At 39.6% G+C, this 17,712-nt stretch overlaps 1 protein-coding gene across 1 annotated transcript in view; it reads left to right on the forward strand.

The window, feature by feature from the left end:
• Positions 1–15,863, forward strand: part of LOC121864729 — a gene marked incomplete at its 3' end in the record, with an annotated part of 59,653 nt that extends 43,790 nt beyond the window's left edge. Inside the window, 6 exon segments of the mRNA XM_042363889.1 lie at positions 1,882–2,026; positions 5,970–6,026; positions 11,680–11,793; positions 12,488–12,592; positions 15,249–15,374; positions 15,758–15,863. Coding sequence (XP_042219823.1) covers positions 1,882–2,026; positions 5,970–6,026; positions 11,680–11,793; positions 12,488–12,592; positions 15,249–15,374; positions 15,758–15,863 — 653 coding nt within the window.
• Positions 15,864–17,712: the final 1,849 nt, after the last annotated feature.

Genomic DNA, 17,712 nt, shown 5'->3' on the forward strand with positions numbered 1-17,712 from the left:
ATCAAAATATTATGATGATATATATTTTAAACTGATATATCATTGAGAGTCCAGCTTGCTGACATATATCTTGCTGGTTGACATGCGAATAATGTACCGTTCTACTGCGTATGTAAATAAATATAGCACGTGGAGTTATTAATTAATTATTTATACCATTTCTAAAAGTTACCAAAGAATCTAAAATCTATTCCATGCTTATTGAAAGAGGTATAATATTTACGTCCGCATGATGTTCTTTCCCCGTCCTAGTTAGCGAATCACCAATCAGATGCCAGTACATACCTGTTACCTGTGTACAGTACCTGGCAATAAAGCACTAGTGTACTGTAGGTCATGACTGAATGACATTGTCCTCACGTAGAAAATATTGTACTTTAGACCAGATACGTAAATATGTCCCTCTACTTCTGATACATAAATCTTCTTTGTATTTATATTCACGGATAAAAGAACTTGAATCTGAATTAATATGCGAATTTTACCTTTATAAGTATGACTGTTGTACCTCAATAAGTGTAACTTGTACCTCTGTAAGTGTGGCTTGTACCTCTTAGAGTGACTTGTACTTCTAAGTGTGACTATTGTATCGTTGTAAGTGTGAATGATGTACCTCTATAAGTGTGACTTTTACCTCAATAAGTGTGACTTGTACCTATATAAGTGTGACTGTTATACCTCTATAAGGGACTTGTACCATTATAAGTGTGACTTGCACTTTTATAAGTGACTTGTACCTGTATAAGTAACTGTTTTACCTTTATAAATGTGCCTGTTATATCTTTATAAGTGACTGTTTTACCTTTATAAGTGAAGTGACTGTTGTACCATTAAAAGTGTGACTGACTTTTACATACATAAATTGTGCTTGTCACTTTTACCTACAGCTGGCCGGTCTCTCTCACAGGTAATAAAGATTTCACACACACACCTGAACAATTAACTAGAGTGACAGAATTTTATTTTTGCGTCTGGAAGCTTAAGTTTAACTCTCTCTCTCTCTCTCTCTCTCTCTCTCTCTCTCTCTCTCTCTCTCTCTCTCTCTCTCTTCTTGTTTTAATTGTTTCCTCCTCCTCCCCACCAGTATGTTTTTCCCCAGGATAGCCTCCACCTCTGTCTAATCAAAGCTCTAACAAGCCCCAGTTCTTTTTTTTTCCAGTTTACAAGAGAACAGGAATTTAGTCATGCATTAACTTCCACGTAGCCAGTTTCAATAGGCCCCAGTGTATCATAACCATTGAGATTAGAGTACAGTGTTAATGGGCCCTACTCTTAATGTGTCATAATCCTTAGTACCGGTGACCTTTTGACCTGTAAATATTGTATGGTAGGTTTGGTCTATCTGTCTTGTTAGGTCAGGTAGAGTTTCGATGGGGTTAAATGAGGGTTAATTAGGCCATAGATTAGATTGTTTTAATAGAATTGTTTCTCTAGATGTGAAGTAAAATGTATATACGCTCCACAAGGCAGGATCCCGACTCGCCCTCTTTTTATCAGGACATTATTCCCCTCTTCTTGGTCTCTCTGCCGTGGTCATATCTCATTATCTCTCTGTCTCTCTACTCTTCCTCCAGATTGTATGAAAACAGACGCTCTATTCTCTCCACCATCTGTTTTATATGACGTGGATGATTATGACAGAAGAGGGTTGAAGGTTTTCCCCCGTCCGCATGTTGATTAAGTTTGGTTTAATGTAACAATACAGTTCGTCTTTAGTATTAAATGTGGACACTAGCTCACACATTAGTCTCCCTCACTAATTCTCTCCCTCAGTCGTTTTCTTCCTCTCCTCCATCCCCCATTCACTCCCTCCCTCCCTCCCTGATGGCTCCCAGTACAGGAAGTCTTTGAAAACAAATAACATTTCCCTGTACCCGACAGAGACCTGGAGATCCGGTACAGTGTGGCGGCCGAGACGAGAAACAACCTGGTGGCGGCGGGTCAGAACATCCACGGGGCACAACGCTACCTCGACAACGTCAACTTCCCCTACTGTGCTCCCGGCGAGGTTGACACTCTCAACAAAGTAAGTCAATGAGTGATGTTGCTTCCTCCCTCACGCACACACACACGCCCACGCCCACCAGGTTACATATTCCCACGCCCGTGTTATTTATAAATATTAAAATTAGGACCACAAGGTAGACCTCTTGGTTACTGTATCTTGTTGGGGTCGTAAGGTAGGCCGCTGCAGGTCCCCACGCCATGGTGTCTGATGGACTTAAGTACGTAACCCCCCTTCAAAGGTTGCCACGCCACGCACTCTCCCACGCCCACAGGAGTCCAAACACCTAAGAATTACTCAGCGGCCCCCACGTTAATGTTCCTCATGATCACACGTGTCTGGCTCATTCAGCAGGTGGTCACAATGTTATCCAAACCAATTATAGACTGTCATAGGTAGAGGTGTTGTTGCGTCTGAAATTAAGGGGAGGGGACTCCAATTTACAAAGCTTAATCAACCTACATCTTGGTCATGATGCGACTCACAAACTTCCACAAAGAAATCACCAGACGGAAGCTGTTTTAAATGCTTTTGTCAATTTATAAGTTTAGCTTCAAAGTTAAACCAAATTTCAAAAGTTATTTAGGAATTTCTATTAAATATTCTGGTTTGGTTTTCTCGAAAACACGCAGTTCTCTTTTTTGTCCAGTTTGATTAAGAAACTGAACTGAGTTATACTAGAGTCTGAGAACAGTTACTCCACAATCTTGCCTGTCGTCTTTATGGTTTAGTCTAAAACCGCTTCTACACCTCCAGCTACTGGGACATTCTACTGACGATTCTAAGGTTAATATTTTGTTTTATTATAAATTTGAATGTTTGTACACCCAGATAATGCAAAGCATATAATTGTATAACACTGTCTGTCTGACTGTCAGTCTGTTTATATCCGAACAGTAACTCAGTCCATATACTATGCAGTACCAGTATACAGAATACAGGACCATATAGGTATTCTTAGCCCTCGGGTAATAATAACCCATGACGATTTTCGGGGAAATGGGTCAGAGGTTGAGGACACTGTTGATAAAACCGGAATTTTGGTTTTCAAACCATAACTGGACTTTCCATGGACCAGATAACACGGCCTCCCCCTGGGGACCACAAGAGGCCGTATTATTGACGTTTGTAATACTTTTGTTTTGTTTTCACACTTGTCATTATCTTGTGTCACGGTTGCACTTGGTCTCTTAATCGTAATCTTTACAGAAACCGCTAGAATTTTACTGTTTATGTACACATTAAAAAAATTGTATTGGGTTGTTAGCTGTGTCTACGTCGACCAGACACGTCGAAGCATAAATCCTTACTGAAACATCTTGGAACGTGTTGGCACCTGTTGAAACATGAAGGTAAAATGTTTTGATCAATTGAACCGTGATGAAATACGCTGAAACTTGCTAACCCTCTCCCACATGTCATAGAAAAGATAAGCTGAATTTTTTTTGAGTGTAGCCTGGAATGGAATTCTAATTAACTGATGGAGTGACATTCCCTCCAACGACACATCTGGCAGCCATGATTCAAACTCCTGTGATATGTTGTGGATGGTAAATGCAGTGAATGGGTAGAAAATAATAGACATTTCATAATCTTCAATATACATGTTTGACATAACATACATACAAGAAAGCATATTAAAACGGACACAGGAGCTATGTGTATATATATATATATATATATATATATATATATATATATATATATATATATATATAAAGTTTCACAAATAGCTAGAATTAATGTATAAAACAAGGCACTTAGGAATATGTTCACTTTTCAAGGACCAAATGCTTACATTTACAAGATTCTTGGGTCATGTGCAGCAGCGTTCATCCTAGTCACAACTTGAGGGTACGAGCTTGTAAAGTAATGCTGTCAGCTGTTTCTCTCGCCAGATAAATGAGAGCCACTGGAGACAGCTCACATCCCCTGCTGAAAGTGGCTATAACTGTGAAATTACCTCCACCGGCTTCAGGCAACAACCCTCCATAATTCACTTTGCGCCAAAAATAAAAAACTCCATTGAGTTTATGGAAAGTTACTGAGCGGATACTGACTTTGTCTTAGAGGGACAAACAAACAAACAATGGTATCATTAGATCTCTCCCGAACCTTTTTTTTCAGTCAGGGGAATAAAAATAATATAAGTTATCAATATAGCCAAATAGATATCACTTAAGACCAGAACTATATATACTGTATATATATATCACTTACGAGTTAATTAATTATGGTATTTGATCTTGTAAGTAATGAGGTTGATTTTACTTAATAAATGATATTATAAGTTATATGTTCTTAATATATGTTGTGTACTGTGTGTCTACGTTGTCTTACTCTGTTATTTTTTACAGAAAACGTATTTGTTTTTGTTTTATTATTACTATTAGTATTACGTCCCTTCGTTTGTTTATAAATCAACTTATCTATTCACCCATCCGACATCCGACGATCATTCATCTTATCTATCTATCTATCTATCTATCTATCTATCTATCTATCTAACTATCTATCTATCTATTACCCTTCTTCCTTACGCAACACCTTACATTCCTCTCCTCCATTCCTGGGATTATTCTCTCCAGTGAATTTCTACCAATAACTTCAAAAGCCGTGTGTGTGTGTGTGTGTGGCACAGCGACAATACACGGCTGATATACACATCATACACCTATAATACATAGTTACATACACTGTACACACTCACTATAAAACATACACGCAGTATCCACAGAGTATACATGTATATAATCTGGAATCACGTGAATTATGCATAATTTACACACGTCTAGCGTTATGTATTACACAAGTTAACACAAGTAGGTAATGCTTACTTATAATTCTACTCATTATTTCTTTTTCATGCTAAAATCATCGTAGTTTCTAATTTTACCTTTTTCTCCAATTCTAGGTCACCACTAATACCTCATATCACTATTTCTGGGTCGCCTTTTATCTAATACTTAATATATGTCGTTTCTAATAACTACAGAACAACAGCATGGCAACATTTACACCTTAATGATGTACTGTACAAGGTTGAATTGTCTCATTATCAAAAACTTACTTTCATTAGTCAGCCTTAATCCCTCTCCCATCCTCCCCATGTGTTCTATACAATAAGGTGTACTATACTTAATTTGTGTTTTATTAATATTATTGAATAAAGTATTTATTAAAAAAGTCCAAAATTAATTATATTTTAAGAATAGTCTACCAGGCAACTAATCTTTAAAGAATTTATATAATGAAGAACACTAGAACATTTATATCTTGGGTCTACATATTATTAACTAGAGTCGCCGGTATTTACAAGCTAATGCATTTCATAAGACTTTTACCCAGGATATAAATATATAATAAGTCAATAAACAGATAAGATCTACTCGGATATGGGACACACTTACCGTAGTTCAAGGTAATATAGAATCAGTAAACAGTTCATAACACTAATTTTTGTTTTGCTGGAGATAATGAGTAAAGAATATAGTTCACCCAAAATCAGTCTAGAGGGAGACAATGTGTATGTATCGTGATGTATATTTTCAAAAAGCGTTTGTGGGGAAAATAATCCTAAACCGAGACAGATGATGAAGTAAGGTACAGGATAACATGGTAAGAGGGAACGTTTTTAAAGTAAGGTATAGGATAACACTGTAAGGGGGAACGTTTTTTTAAGTAAGATACAGGATAACACGGTAAGAGGGAACGTTTTTTAAGTAAGATACAGGATAACACGGTAAGAGGGAACGTTTTTTAAGTAAGGTACAGGATAACACGATAAGGGGGAACGTTTTTAAAGTAAGGTACAGGATAACACGGTAAGAGGGAACGTTTTTTAAGTAAGGTACAGGATAACACGGTAAAGGGGAACGTTTTTTATTATTTAAGATGTTGACCCACGAGAGTAAAAGTTTTGATAACATGGCTGAGTCTTTTTTGTTGTTGAACACCTGAGCAGCACGACGCCCACACCCCGGGAAAGGACACCACCAGTCGTGACCTTGATATGAAGAAGGTGTGTAGCCTTGTGGATGGTTCTAGCCGATGGAGAGGACGAGGGAGGTTCTTATCCTTCCTAATCTCACTCTATCTTATTTCTAACCTCGTGGCTGTTGCTGCTGTGGCATGGTTTGGTGTGATGGCATGGGTTGGTGTAGGAGCATGGGCTTATATTATTATTATTATTATTATTTTATGATTTGTCTTTGATGATAGTTTTCAGTGACATAAGAACATGGGCTGGTGTAGGCGCTGTTCTGATGAGGGGACTATGGGCTTGCTTACTGACATACTGCAAGTGGTTCCTTATCTTCCACGTATTAGTTGTCGCTATTATCTTCATCACATAGCTCCTCGTATATATGTACTGGAACATGTGCGTTTCTTTGTTCACTTCATTATCTCAAACACGTTCCTAAGTCTCCTCATTTGTTGGTCTCACCTCCTAATTGAATTTTTTCTTTATATTCATTTGTATTTTATAGTTTCTCTTACATATTTTTCTGAGCTTCGTTCTCTGTATTTAATTCCGTTTTCTCTGGTGGTTGGTATCGACACAGGCCCTATTGATGATGGCGTTACCTCCTCTTGATAATTATGACGGAGGGAAATTCTGAACTTGGTAATGATTTTCATGGAAAGGTCCGTAAAGTCCCTGGAATGCATGACGAGTAACTAGACCAGTGAACGGTTGATTATTATTTTATGAATTAAATAACACATCGCTCGCCACACATAGAAAAGTTGCTTTTATACTTAAGGGGCTGTCACACTGGGCAAATTTTCGCATTCCTCGGTAGATAAAACATATTATTAGGAAAAACATTAAATGATTTTAATGCAAATATATTATCATTAGAATATTTTTTTATACATACAAATGAAAATTACAGATTTGACTTTTGTTACATCCTCTAAGTGCGGCCAGCATGGAATTTCAAGCCTCACGAATTGTTTGGTTAAGTGATTGAAACTTCCTTGGTTGATAAAGTGAGAGAATTTTAAGTACGAGAAATAAGGTTTGGCAGGTTTAAATAGGAATACGGAAGGTGGGACTGTACTGCTCTGTATGGTACGAATAGCCCTTCACTACCGGGATACGTACTGTACCTGTCTCAATAACCATTGCCTCTCCCTTCACCCACTGTACGTGTTACTACCAAAGTCTTGTTCTTAATCTCTGTACTAAATGTTATGTTTGTACTGTAATTTGTCTTCTTGAAATTATCACCAGTCACGCAGCAGAACTACCTACACCTCCTCACCACCTGCACTGTCCTCACCTTCACTCTCACTTTCGTCAAGTTTCCTCATACAACACAGTTCACTTCTCTCTGTAGTTGTATTTACTCTCCATTATAGTCCACATTTTTCAGTATTTTATGTAAACTTTGTACTCCAGAATACATTATTTAGACTTACATATACATACCCATAGGTGGATTTGTATGCATATGCCTGGTTATATCTTGATACATTTATGTGCGATCACGGAAAAAAGTCCTGTCAGACCTCCGCCCGCTCCATGAACCCTGAGACTTATGAAGCAGTGAATCCGATACATCACACGGTACACCATCTATGAGTCCAACAATGTGTGATGTCTCGGATTCACAGGTTCATGGAGCGGGCGGACAGGACTTTTTTTCCGTGACTGTACATAAATTGATAAGCTTGTGACTGTACTTTATATCCAAAGCCAGTACCAGTATTATACAGCTGACCCGAGGGCAGGTCACACTTATGCACGGGGTGATCTGATTATATTATGACTCAACAAATCAGTTTCTTCTACTATTTATTATTGTCTTTTTTTCCTCTCCTTCCTCTTATTTATCTAATCTAATTGACATCCTCTCATACTTATATAGTTTTGAGAATTAATTCGTGGCTTTCGTGTAATATTCCAGCGATTGTCTAATTTACTATAGATAAAAGGTGATATAGAAGTTTACCCTTGAATATGAAAATTTTTCAGAGAAAATGTTAATCTTTTAACACATTTAGAGGATAACTCTCATTCTGAACTGACTCTGTGGTCTGGTAGCTTTACGGGTATAAATGTGTATTGGGTGCAAAGTAACGAGTGAATAGTAATAAACAATTTTTTTTATATTCGCCACTTGTCAGGTTACTAGCCGTTTGGGCGGTCTATCCAGTGTTAATACAAGAGGAAACCTGTTGTGTTTGGTAGGGTCACCCTGGATAACACCCTTCTCACGTGTGTCTGGGCCGAGGCTCGAACCCTTGACATATCCGCGAGAGTTATTAGCGTTACCACCCCACCCGGAAGAGTATTAGTTTCTGTATGTAAATAAGACTGGAACAAGTTTTACTGTAGGATTGGATTCCAGCTAGCCAGGTACCATTTAGAACAGGTTACTGCCTCAGGTATTTTGAAGCCTTGGATGTGATCGTCGAGGGTTTGGGAGCTACCGAGGGCGTGGGAAGTAATATATGGCGTGGTGGACATGACACGGGCGTGGAAATATAGCAGAGAGGGCGTGGATGTATTAGATCTATAGATGATCACAAAACACATTCAAAGAGCACAAAGACACTTATCATACGACCTTATAGTGTAGGTATTTCTCCTTCATTTACACAGTGTCTCCTTCCTCCTTGTGTCTCACCTCCCCCGTTGTTGACGTCACCAGTTGCTCCCATTTTCCCGGCGTGGAGTCATCTTACTACCTGCCATCTACCGGACGAGAGGTCGTTTATTTATTTCCATCTTTCCATCACTCCTTCGCGATGTCCTCACCTTGCCCCCATTTTTCATTATGACGTCACTTGTAATTATTATATATGAAACCTCGTGTGTAGACAAATTAAGAAGGAAAATCGCACACAGAGAACTCATTCAAATATGGAGTTTTATATTGTGACACAGAAGCCAGGAAACTATAATTACTAAGTTTTACATATTATACATGTAGTTACATGTGTATGTATGTATGTGTAAATTTGTAATGGCTGCTGTGTATGTAAGTATTATGAAAATACTTAGTACAATTAACGCTCATCCTCACAACCCTGGCACCAGGTTCTAGTTGTGTACGGTGAATATTACTCGTTAATGAAGATAGGAGACATTTGACAGGTTGACTTGAGATAAAACTCAACTAATTACGTTCATTATCATCACCCAAGAAATTCATTAGGCAGTGTTCTTTTTCAAAATTCTGTGCTAAGTGATGGTGTATAATTAGGGTAGAGCGTCAGTATAACAGTTATGCTATTTTTACGATGTTTTTGTGCCAAGGCTTAAAGCAACCGGTCGTGTGTATTCTTGCGTCACCATCATTTACGAGGAATGTTCTTCGTTCGACCTTCTGGGAGTCTGGACACTGGCGATATTCTCAGGGATTCGTTTTTACTTTCAACTTTTTTTTAGAAAGAAGACAACGTGAACGTTTACGGTAGAGTCTGATATAAATGTTGATGCTCTTTTGACTCAGTTTTGTGACGTAACTTAATTGTTTAATATTTTCTTACAGTCTCAATTAAAGGGAAATATTTACATAGGGATCCATGATAATCTTAGATACTTGTATGTTTATATGATCTTACCTCACTCAGCGTACAGGAGGTGATTGGTCTTTTGTTAACGTTAGTTTATTCTCATGGTGGTAAAATGTTAACTTTAACTGATGGCAGATGAGGTTAATAAGTCATAAGATTGTAAACCGGATTTATTATTTGTGTTCACCTATCCTGTGTGTCCAGTTTGTATTGTGGTGTTTGTGTACTTTTATTTGTTTTGTTTTTATTTGTTTGATAGTAAAACTTGTGTTAGTGTGTCACTCTTGTTTTTATTAATAATTAAAAAGTTTCATAAATGACGAAGCAGAAGTTGAAAAGTTTTGACTGTTCTAATAAGTTTATGTGACTGACGGGGTTCTTCCCTTTTGTGTGCCACCTGTGCGGCTGTGCCATCCCGTGGTCACAACTGACCATGTATCACCCTCCGGCTTCCTTCCCGCCAAGGTAAACAAACCTTAGCCCAGCTACCTGGCCACGCCGTCTGCTGGTCAAGTCCAAACAAATTTCAAGCAAACGATGTTCTCAGATGAAGATGTTCCTTTGGGAAAAAAATATAATTAGATTTGAATACAGTTTATTTATTGTCATTATTAATGTAAAGTCCTGTGTAAAGTTTATACAAGTTTGTCGAAATTTGTAGGGCCATCACCCCCAGACGGCTGCTTCCTCCGTCAGCTGAGGGGGCAAATACAACCACGTCGAGATCCAACCTAAAAGTTGTGTCTCGCTTTGATTGATTTTCAGTTTTAGAATTCTCTCTCCTCTGGCCAGCACGTGCCCTTCCAGTTCCGACTTTCTAAAAGCCTGTAATAGAGTGGATAATGTAGTACTGCTGCCAGGGAGCAGTTCACACACACACACACACACACCGCTGTTTCATATTATCATATGAGATTACAATAGATTTAAACATGAAACTGGAAGAATTGAAGCATTGCCTTTGAACCCAGATGCTAAATGAGTCATGATCTATTTTCCCCAGACTTGGGATAAGAAAACTCGCCTGTGTTTACCTTTTTGTGTCAGGTTTAGACTGGATCAGTTAGGAACACTTGCATCTTCACTTAGGGGAAATTTTTACACACCAACCTGTAACAATCTGTGCCACATTTGTCTGACTAAAACAGTCTTGTGGTCGAATACATTATGGCAGAGGCTTACCCACTCTTGCTGGAGTACACCGTGTGTCACACCCTGTGCGTCACCCCGGCAATATCAGTGGACACTGACACATTGCTGCTCAGACCAGCGCATGATCCCTCCTTAAGCTTACTACTTATCTTGGCTGCCACTAAATTGATATAAACTGCTACAAGACGCAGTTCTTCTTTTATATTGTCATTTGACCTTTATCTTATTGTCTTGCAGATATACTTCTCGTTTACTTTAATCATCTTCCTTGACTGATACTGTAGATCAGTTGTAAACTCTATGTAGAAAATATTAATTTACATACAACACCTAGTAATAGTAGTTGAAGTATTTAGTTGTAGATTTATAAAGAGGTACCTCAGGCTGGGAGCACGTACAGTAGGTCCCCGCCATAAAAGAGTGTCAACGCAAGCAGAAGGAGAGCGAACTCCCCTGAGTATGTCAATGCAAAGTGGATGGGAACGCCAGGCGCCGCTGACTGCTCGTGGTGGCATTGTTTTTATGGTGGAAACCATGGACACACCTGTAAATACACAACTTAGTAGTGAATAAGACTACACCCAGCCTTAAGGTGTAGACGTAGTATGTATGTGTGTTAGTCTTGTAAGATGAATGTTAATGAAAAACATATTTTTTTCAACACCAGTGTTTTCAGTGGATAAATTGATGAATAATGTATAAATATATATGACTGTATATAGTACATATTAGTGTGTAGAACCAATTAGACGTGTGTGTGTGTGTGAGAACCCTTAAGCATGTTATACATCTTGGTCTGGATGTGAACAGGTGACTGAGGCTGCCTCCACCTGAGCCTATCATGGTGAGTATGTGTGTCTGGGTGTGAAACGCATCTTAGCGTTTGTGAACATGTGTATGTACATAATTATATAACCGGGTATCTAGTAGGTGTACTTGGGGTGAGGTCGGGTGTCTTGGGCCGCCTCTACCTGTAAGTTTGTCTCCAGCAGGCGACGGAGTATGTGTTCACGGATATGCAGAGTCCTGAGCGTCATGATCACGCCCAGTCCTGTTACTCCACCACACACAAGAGAGCCAACGCCCTCCTGCAGTGGTTCGACACGGTGAGTACACCTGTCTGTCTGTCTGTACAACAATGCCATCTTCATGAATATTTCGCTCATCTTCTTCGGAATGATTTAAAATCAGACACAACGGATTAAGTTACGTGATAATCAAGGGCTTAAGTCATTGTACTGAAGTAATTAAGGTAACTTACTCAACTGGCCCATTCACTGTACTCTACTGTACTCTACTCTACTCTACTCTACTCTACTCTACTCTACTCTACTCTACTCATACCTAAAAAACTTAACCATTAAAAGTTAAAAAAAAAATTGGCCAAAACTAAAAGTAACATAAAAAGATTCACCTTCAACTTTAACTACACAATTTTGAACCTTTAGGAGTTTGTTGCCTGTCATCTACTTAATAGTTACTAAAACTGAAATGTATTCCATCTTGATTAGGTTAGGTTAGGAGTTTAAGACTAGTTTATTAGTTCAACATGCTTTCAAAACAACATCTTAGTGACCATGATTGTGAGATCTTTATAACATTGACCATTTTGCTTAAATATTCATCAACATTTAAGCACTTTAAAGTTAGTAAGTCATGATCACAAACATCAGTCATCAAGGTCCTGTACTATAACACACTGCTACACCGGTAATTTCACAACACAGGTCCGTAGGTAAAGAAAGGAAAATAGTGTGTGTTAAGAGAGATGGTAAATAAAGTGTTAGTTCCCTCCGGCAGGTGATCAACACGACCATCATGAAGGACCTGAACGACATTAACGCCAAGGTGAAGGGTAAGACGCTGGAGCTGAGGCGGGAGAGAGTCCGTCTCATCCAGGAGAAGGTGGGTGTTGTACCTCACATTATACACTGTAGTTAATTGTGCAGTAGATAAGCACAGTGTTTGACGTCCTTACTGTCATCACAAAGGTTTGGGTTCTGTATCACAAAACTTTGTGTAAGATGTATATATTTGAAGAATGTTTAGTGTCACTGTCGCAGCAATGCTGATCATATAGTGCTCCAGCTGTTGCCTAACTGAGCTCGTAAGATGTCCTCTCACTTCTACAGATAATTTCAAACAGTGAATAACATTTCGAAACAAATTAGCATCAATGACCCCAAACACATTTGATCACAGTACAGCATTTTTCGGCCTGAATGGACAGTTTTTCAGTTGGTGGTGACGTTCGAAGGCTAATAAATGGCATTTTACACTTTGAAATTACAGTTATAAAACATGAACTGAGAAATATAGCAACAAATAACGTAGTAAATATACTGTAAGTTCGATCAATCACTCGAATGCTCAGACTCTTAAGTATATGTCACCAACGTCATTTGTTGCTACACGAGTATTTATCAGTTCATATTTTAATAGTTCTAAATTCACATTGTAAAATGCCATTTATTAGCCTTCGAACGTCACCACCAACTGAAAAACTGTCCATTCAGGCCGAAAAATGCTGTATATCAGTGTGTCTTAATATAGATGAGCCAGTTGGATATCTCACCTGCCCTGTTAGAGTGGAATTTAACGTACTGAACCTTTGAGAATTTTAGCCCAGGGCTGCTATGTATGCATGAAAGTAATTCCTGAAGAGCCGTCGTCATTACGGTGAAGGAGACGGGGATGTTGGTCTGCATGACAACCTGTTCACTGATGCTGTCGTCACGTACAAGACAAATTACAGAAACGGGTGGAAGGAAAGAAACCTGGGGAGGAAGGAGAGGCAGAACGAGAGGTAGAAAGAAAAGTGAGGAGGGTAGGGGGGAAAAGTGGCGAAAGGAGAGATGGGGAAGAAAGAGACGGGGTGGGTGGTGGAGAAATATAGAAAGAATGGTGAAGAAAAGTTGAGATAGGGCAAAGGAAAGCGAATAATAAGAAAATGAGACATAAGTCGAGATGAATGGGAGAGAGAAACAGAAGGGGGATGAAGAGGGTAAAGAGAGATGGAAGGGAAGGTGTGATAGAAAAATGAGAAGGGAGGAGGGTAATGACAAATAGGAGAAGGGAGAGAAGAAAGAAAGGTTGAGAGGAGAAAAAAATAAATGAGGTGAAAAAGAAAAAATAATAGAATTTAAAGATGGAAAAGAAAAAGAGAACAAAACATAAACGGAACGAAGATAGAGAGAGGGAAGGGGAGATAAACGGAAGATGTGGTAAACGAGCCACAAAAGAGAAGAATGGAGAGCGAGTGAAAAAAATTATACAGATTGAAGAAAATACAGAATAAAAGATAAGGGAAGAAACCAGAGACAAGGAGCAATAAAGCAATAAATGTGATGAGTAAAATAGTAAATTGTATAAAGTAGCAAAGAAATCGGAATACCTTGTAGACACGCAGATGAAAGGTGTAAATAAAAGCTCCAGATACGACCCTAATCATCATAAAAGAACAAACTCCATCATTTATCAATACGCCAACTCATACACATACAAAAACCTGAATATTAGATGACCTACACCGAAGCATAGGAATAATGTATAGTGAAATTTGAGGGAATTGATTAAGGGAAAATTTTAAAGGTATTTTTTTTTTTGGGGGGGGGGGTGTGGGGTTAAGTGGTGAAAATATATACATGGTCTCCTCCAATGTAGTCTAGTAAACAAGCATCATCGTGTTATTGTGTGTTAGTTCTGCTCAGTATGTAATAAGATGGGGGTCTGGTGTTCACTTATTTGGTTCTTTCTCTTACAACATAAAATTCGCAACAGTAGAATCTCTCGCTTCAATAACAGGTCCCCCATCTATGACAGGTTCATATTTTCTACATGTCCCCATCTATGATATGTCCTCATCTAGTAGCAAGACCTTATCTCTATTATCGGTCTTTGTCTTATCACCACTACAGTTTATAGTTAATCTTCTGGTTTTTCTTGACTTAGCATTCTCATTATCCAAACTTTCGCTCCTCACTTCAATTCATCACTTGTATTCTTATTCCCCGGAAGAAGAGGTAATTAGACAGCACAATGCCTCCAATAACAGCGTCCCATCTCTCCCTCCCTCACATACCAGCACACCTTTCCTCCCTCTCTCACATACCAACACACCCTTCCTCTCCCTGTCCCGTCTCTTCCGCCCTTACTTTCTGATTTTCTAGCCTTTTTCTCCCTTACCTTCTCACCTCTCACCTTTGTCGTACCTTCTAACTCCTCAACTTTACCTTACCCTGGCATCTCCTCCCGTCACCTCCTCATTTCCTCACCTCTCTCTCCTCTCTCACCCAACTCCTCACTCCTCCCGTCACCTCCTCATTTCCTCACCCCTCTCTCCTCTCTCACCCAACTCCTCACTCCTCCCGTCACCCCCTCATTTCCTCACCCCTCTCTCCTCTCTCACCCAACTCCTCACTCCTCCCGTCACCTCCTCATTTCCTCACCCCTCTCTCCTCTCTCACCCAACTCCTCACTCCTCCCGTCACCTCCTCATTTCCTCACCCCTCTCTCTTCTCTCACCCAACTCCTCCCTCACCGGTTTCCTACGCTGCTGCAGGTGCGGGAGTTATGGGGGACGGACATAGAGCTGGACTCAACACTACGGATGCAGGACGTAGATGTGGAGCAGATGGCCCGAGGCATGTTGACTGACGGCCAGGTGGTGAAGCTCGACGGTGGTGACGTGAGTATCTACCCCACTACCATAGTATACTGAGACAGGAAAAAGGTTCAGGGTGAGGATTCTACACAGACACTTGATTTTAATCCATTTTGTAGAATGATAGAAAATGGTGACTTTAGCCAATGTGCATCAAATAATAAGGTTCTGGGGTGAAATGAATTAGGTGGGATGATAAACACGGGTGATAATAATCAGACGTGTGACGAGTGTAAAGATGCGACAAGAAACGTTCACTATCCATGCTAGTTAAAGATACAACAGGTAATTAAATCTTAACTAATGCAATTTTAATTTCACACACAAGTATATAAAGTAATTAGTCTAAGCTTTAAATGTTATATCACGTAGGCACTCGGTAGTAAGTGTTATTGACATTCTTACAGCTGGAGAGTCAGAGGGCTGGTACTCCTCCTTTGTTGAGTGAGGATGAGTTGGCACCTATGCCCTCAAACAACGTCATCTTCGGCAACATGTACGACCACTACCAGAGTAAGTAACACGCTTTCCCATTCTCTGTTCATGTATTCAATTTTCTCTGATTTGTTACCCGTTTTCTCTTGTGCAACTCGTTTTCTATATATATCACTCACTTTGTGTTGTTACTACAGGCTCACTGTGATGCTGACACACTTGGTATTATGAATATGTTCTCCACTACATTGCTATTTTCTGTGTTATGTCTAGTTCTTCTTGGCTCACTTATAATTTTCCACATTATCCACCATTGTATATTTTGTTTTCCAACTTCCATTTTTTGCATTAAGCAGATAAGTTTGTGTTATTATTTTTATTCTCTTCACCACTGATCGGTTTGTTAGCTGGTGAAAGGGGTGGTATCTCTCAACTCAAGCTGCCCCCCTTGTCTTACTTATGCTTCTCTTGTCTTAGTTCCTTCAATGGTTCTTTCTACTTATTTCAGTTCATGGTTACTACATAACCTCAGTTCTTTGGTAGCATGGCGAGGGTCTAGGGAACATGGGTATTGTAATTCTGATATCAAGTCACTTGGACGGAAATAAAGGTGAAATACTGCAGGAAAATTAATACCCCTAATCTACTCTAAGAAAAGGTTTATTAATATGAAATCAAAGTAGGGACAAAGATATCATTAACATACAACTCCAAGGTGCAACTCCTCGCCTTAACCCAACTGCAGATTACTCAGATACTGTACTCTTACTACACACAACCTTACTGGTGTTACATTACGTTACAGTTACCAGGACCAATTCCTTGGCTTTACTCACATTACTTATACAGTAGACACATGACAACTCCTTGGCTTTACTCACATGCCATTCCCAGTGGGTACTCTACCTTCTCCCACATTACTGGTGATACATTTCATTACAGTTACCAGGATCAATTCCTTGGCTTTACTCACATGCCATTCCCAGTGGGTACTCTACCTTCTCCCACATTACTGGTGATACATTTCATTACAGTTACCAGGATCAACTCCCTGGCTTTACTCACATTACAACTCCAATCAGATCCTTTACTTCTCACACCTTCTGGTGCTACATGGCATAACATCCAGTTATAAGACAAACTTACATATGATACCTTCACAGACTGTTGTTAGTACATATGAGATGCACTCACAACACAACACGTTAATACTGAAACCAACAACTTATTCATGGGTTCACTACCCAACATGGGATAATTATTTCCAGTTAATTATCCCCAAACATATACAACAGACACTGTGGACCATAACTGCCAGGAGTGCTCCAGGGTAGAACACTCAACAACTGACGACCGTTGTTGTGATTGGTGGAAGCCAGACACATGGCGAGTCTGGGGTTTAAGGCCCACGAGGCGGACTTGGAGCAAGTTAATCATGTCGAATCAACGACATCGTCCATATATCGCTCACTGCTAGGTAGCCACCGACTCCGGGCAGCTGGTGGGTGTTCAAATAAGCCCACCCTGGATCTGGGGAACAACGGGAGAGGGCGTCACGGGAGGCCGAGCTGATGATGATGATGATGATGATGATAATAATAATGAAGTAAAGTGACAAATGACTTTGCACTGGGAAAGGAGAGGAGAGAGAGAAGTAAAGCATAGAAACGGTAAGAAAAGTGGGAGGGGTAGATAGCAGGTGGGCTGTCCACCTAGCGGAGACGAGTTGAAATGTTGGGGTGGTGGCCGCAGGCAGCACACGCCCGCCCGCTCAAGGGAGGGAGGTGGAGGGGAGGGAAGCTAAGCTAGCTAGGTATTCATTATTGTAATGGGTGTTAATTTATGTTTGTTCGATGGTGGTGTTATTTGTTCACATATATGTGTAAAGTGGGTCTTGTTCTGCTATGTCAGCATGGAGGCTCTTGGG

This window comes from Homarus americanus, unplaced genomic scaffold (assembly GCF_018991925.1).
Source record: "Homarus americanus isolate GMGI-L3 unplaced genomic scaffold, GMGI_Hamer_2.0 scaffold26298, whole genome shotgun sequence".
Taxonomy (NCBI): Eukaryota; Metazoa; Arthropoda; class Malacostraca; order Decapoda; family Nephropidae; genus Homarus; species Homarus americanus.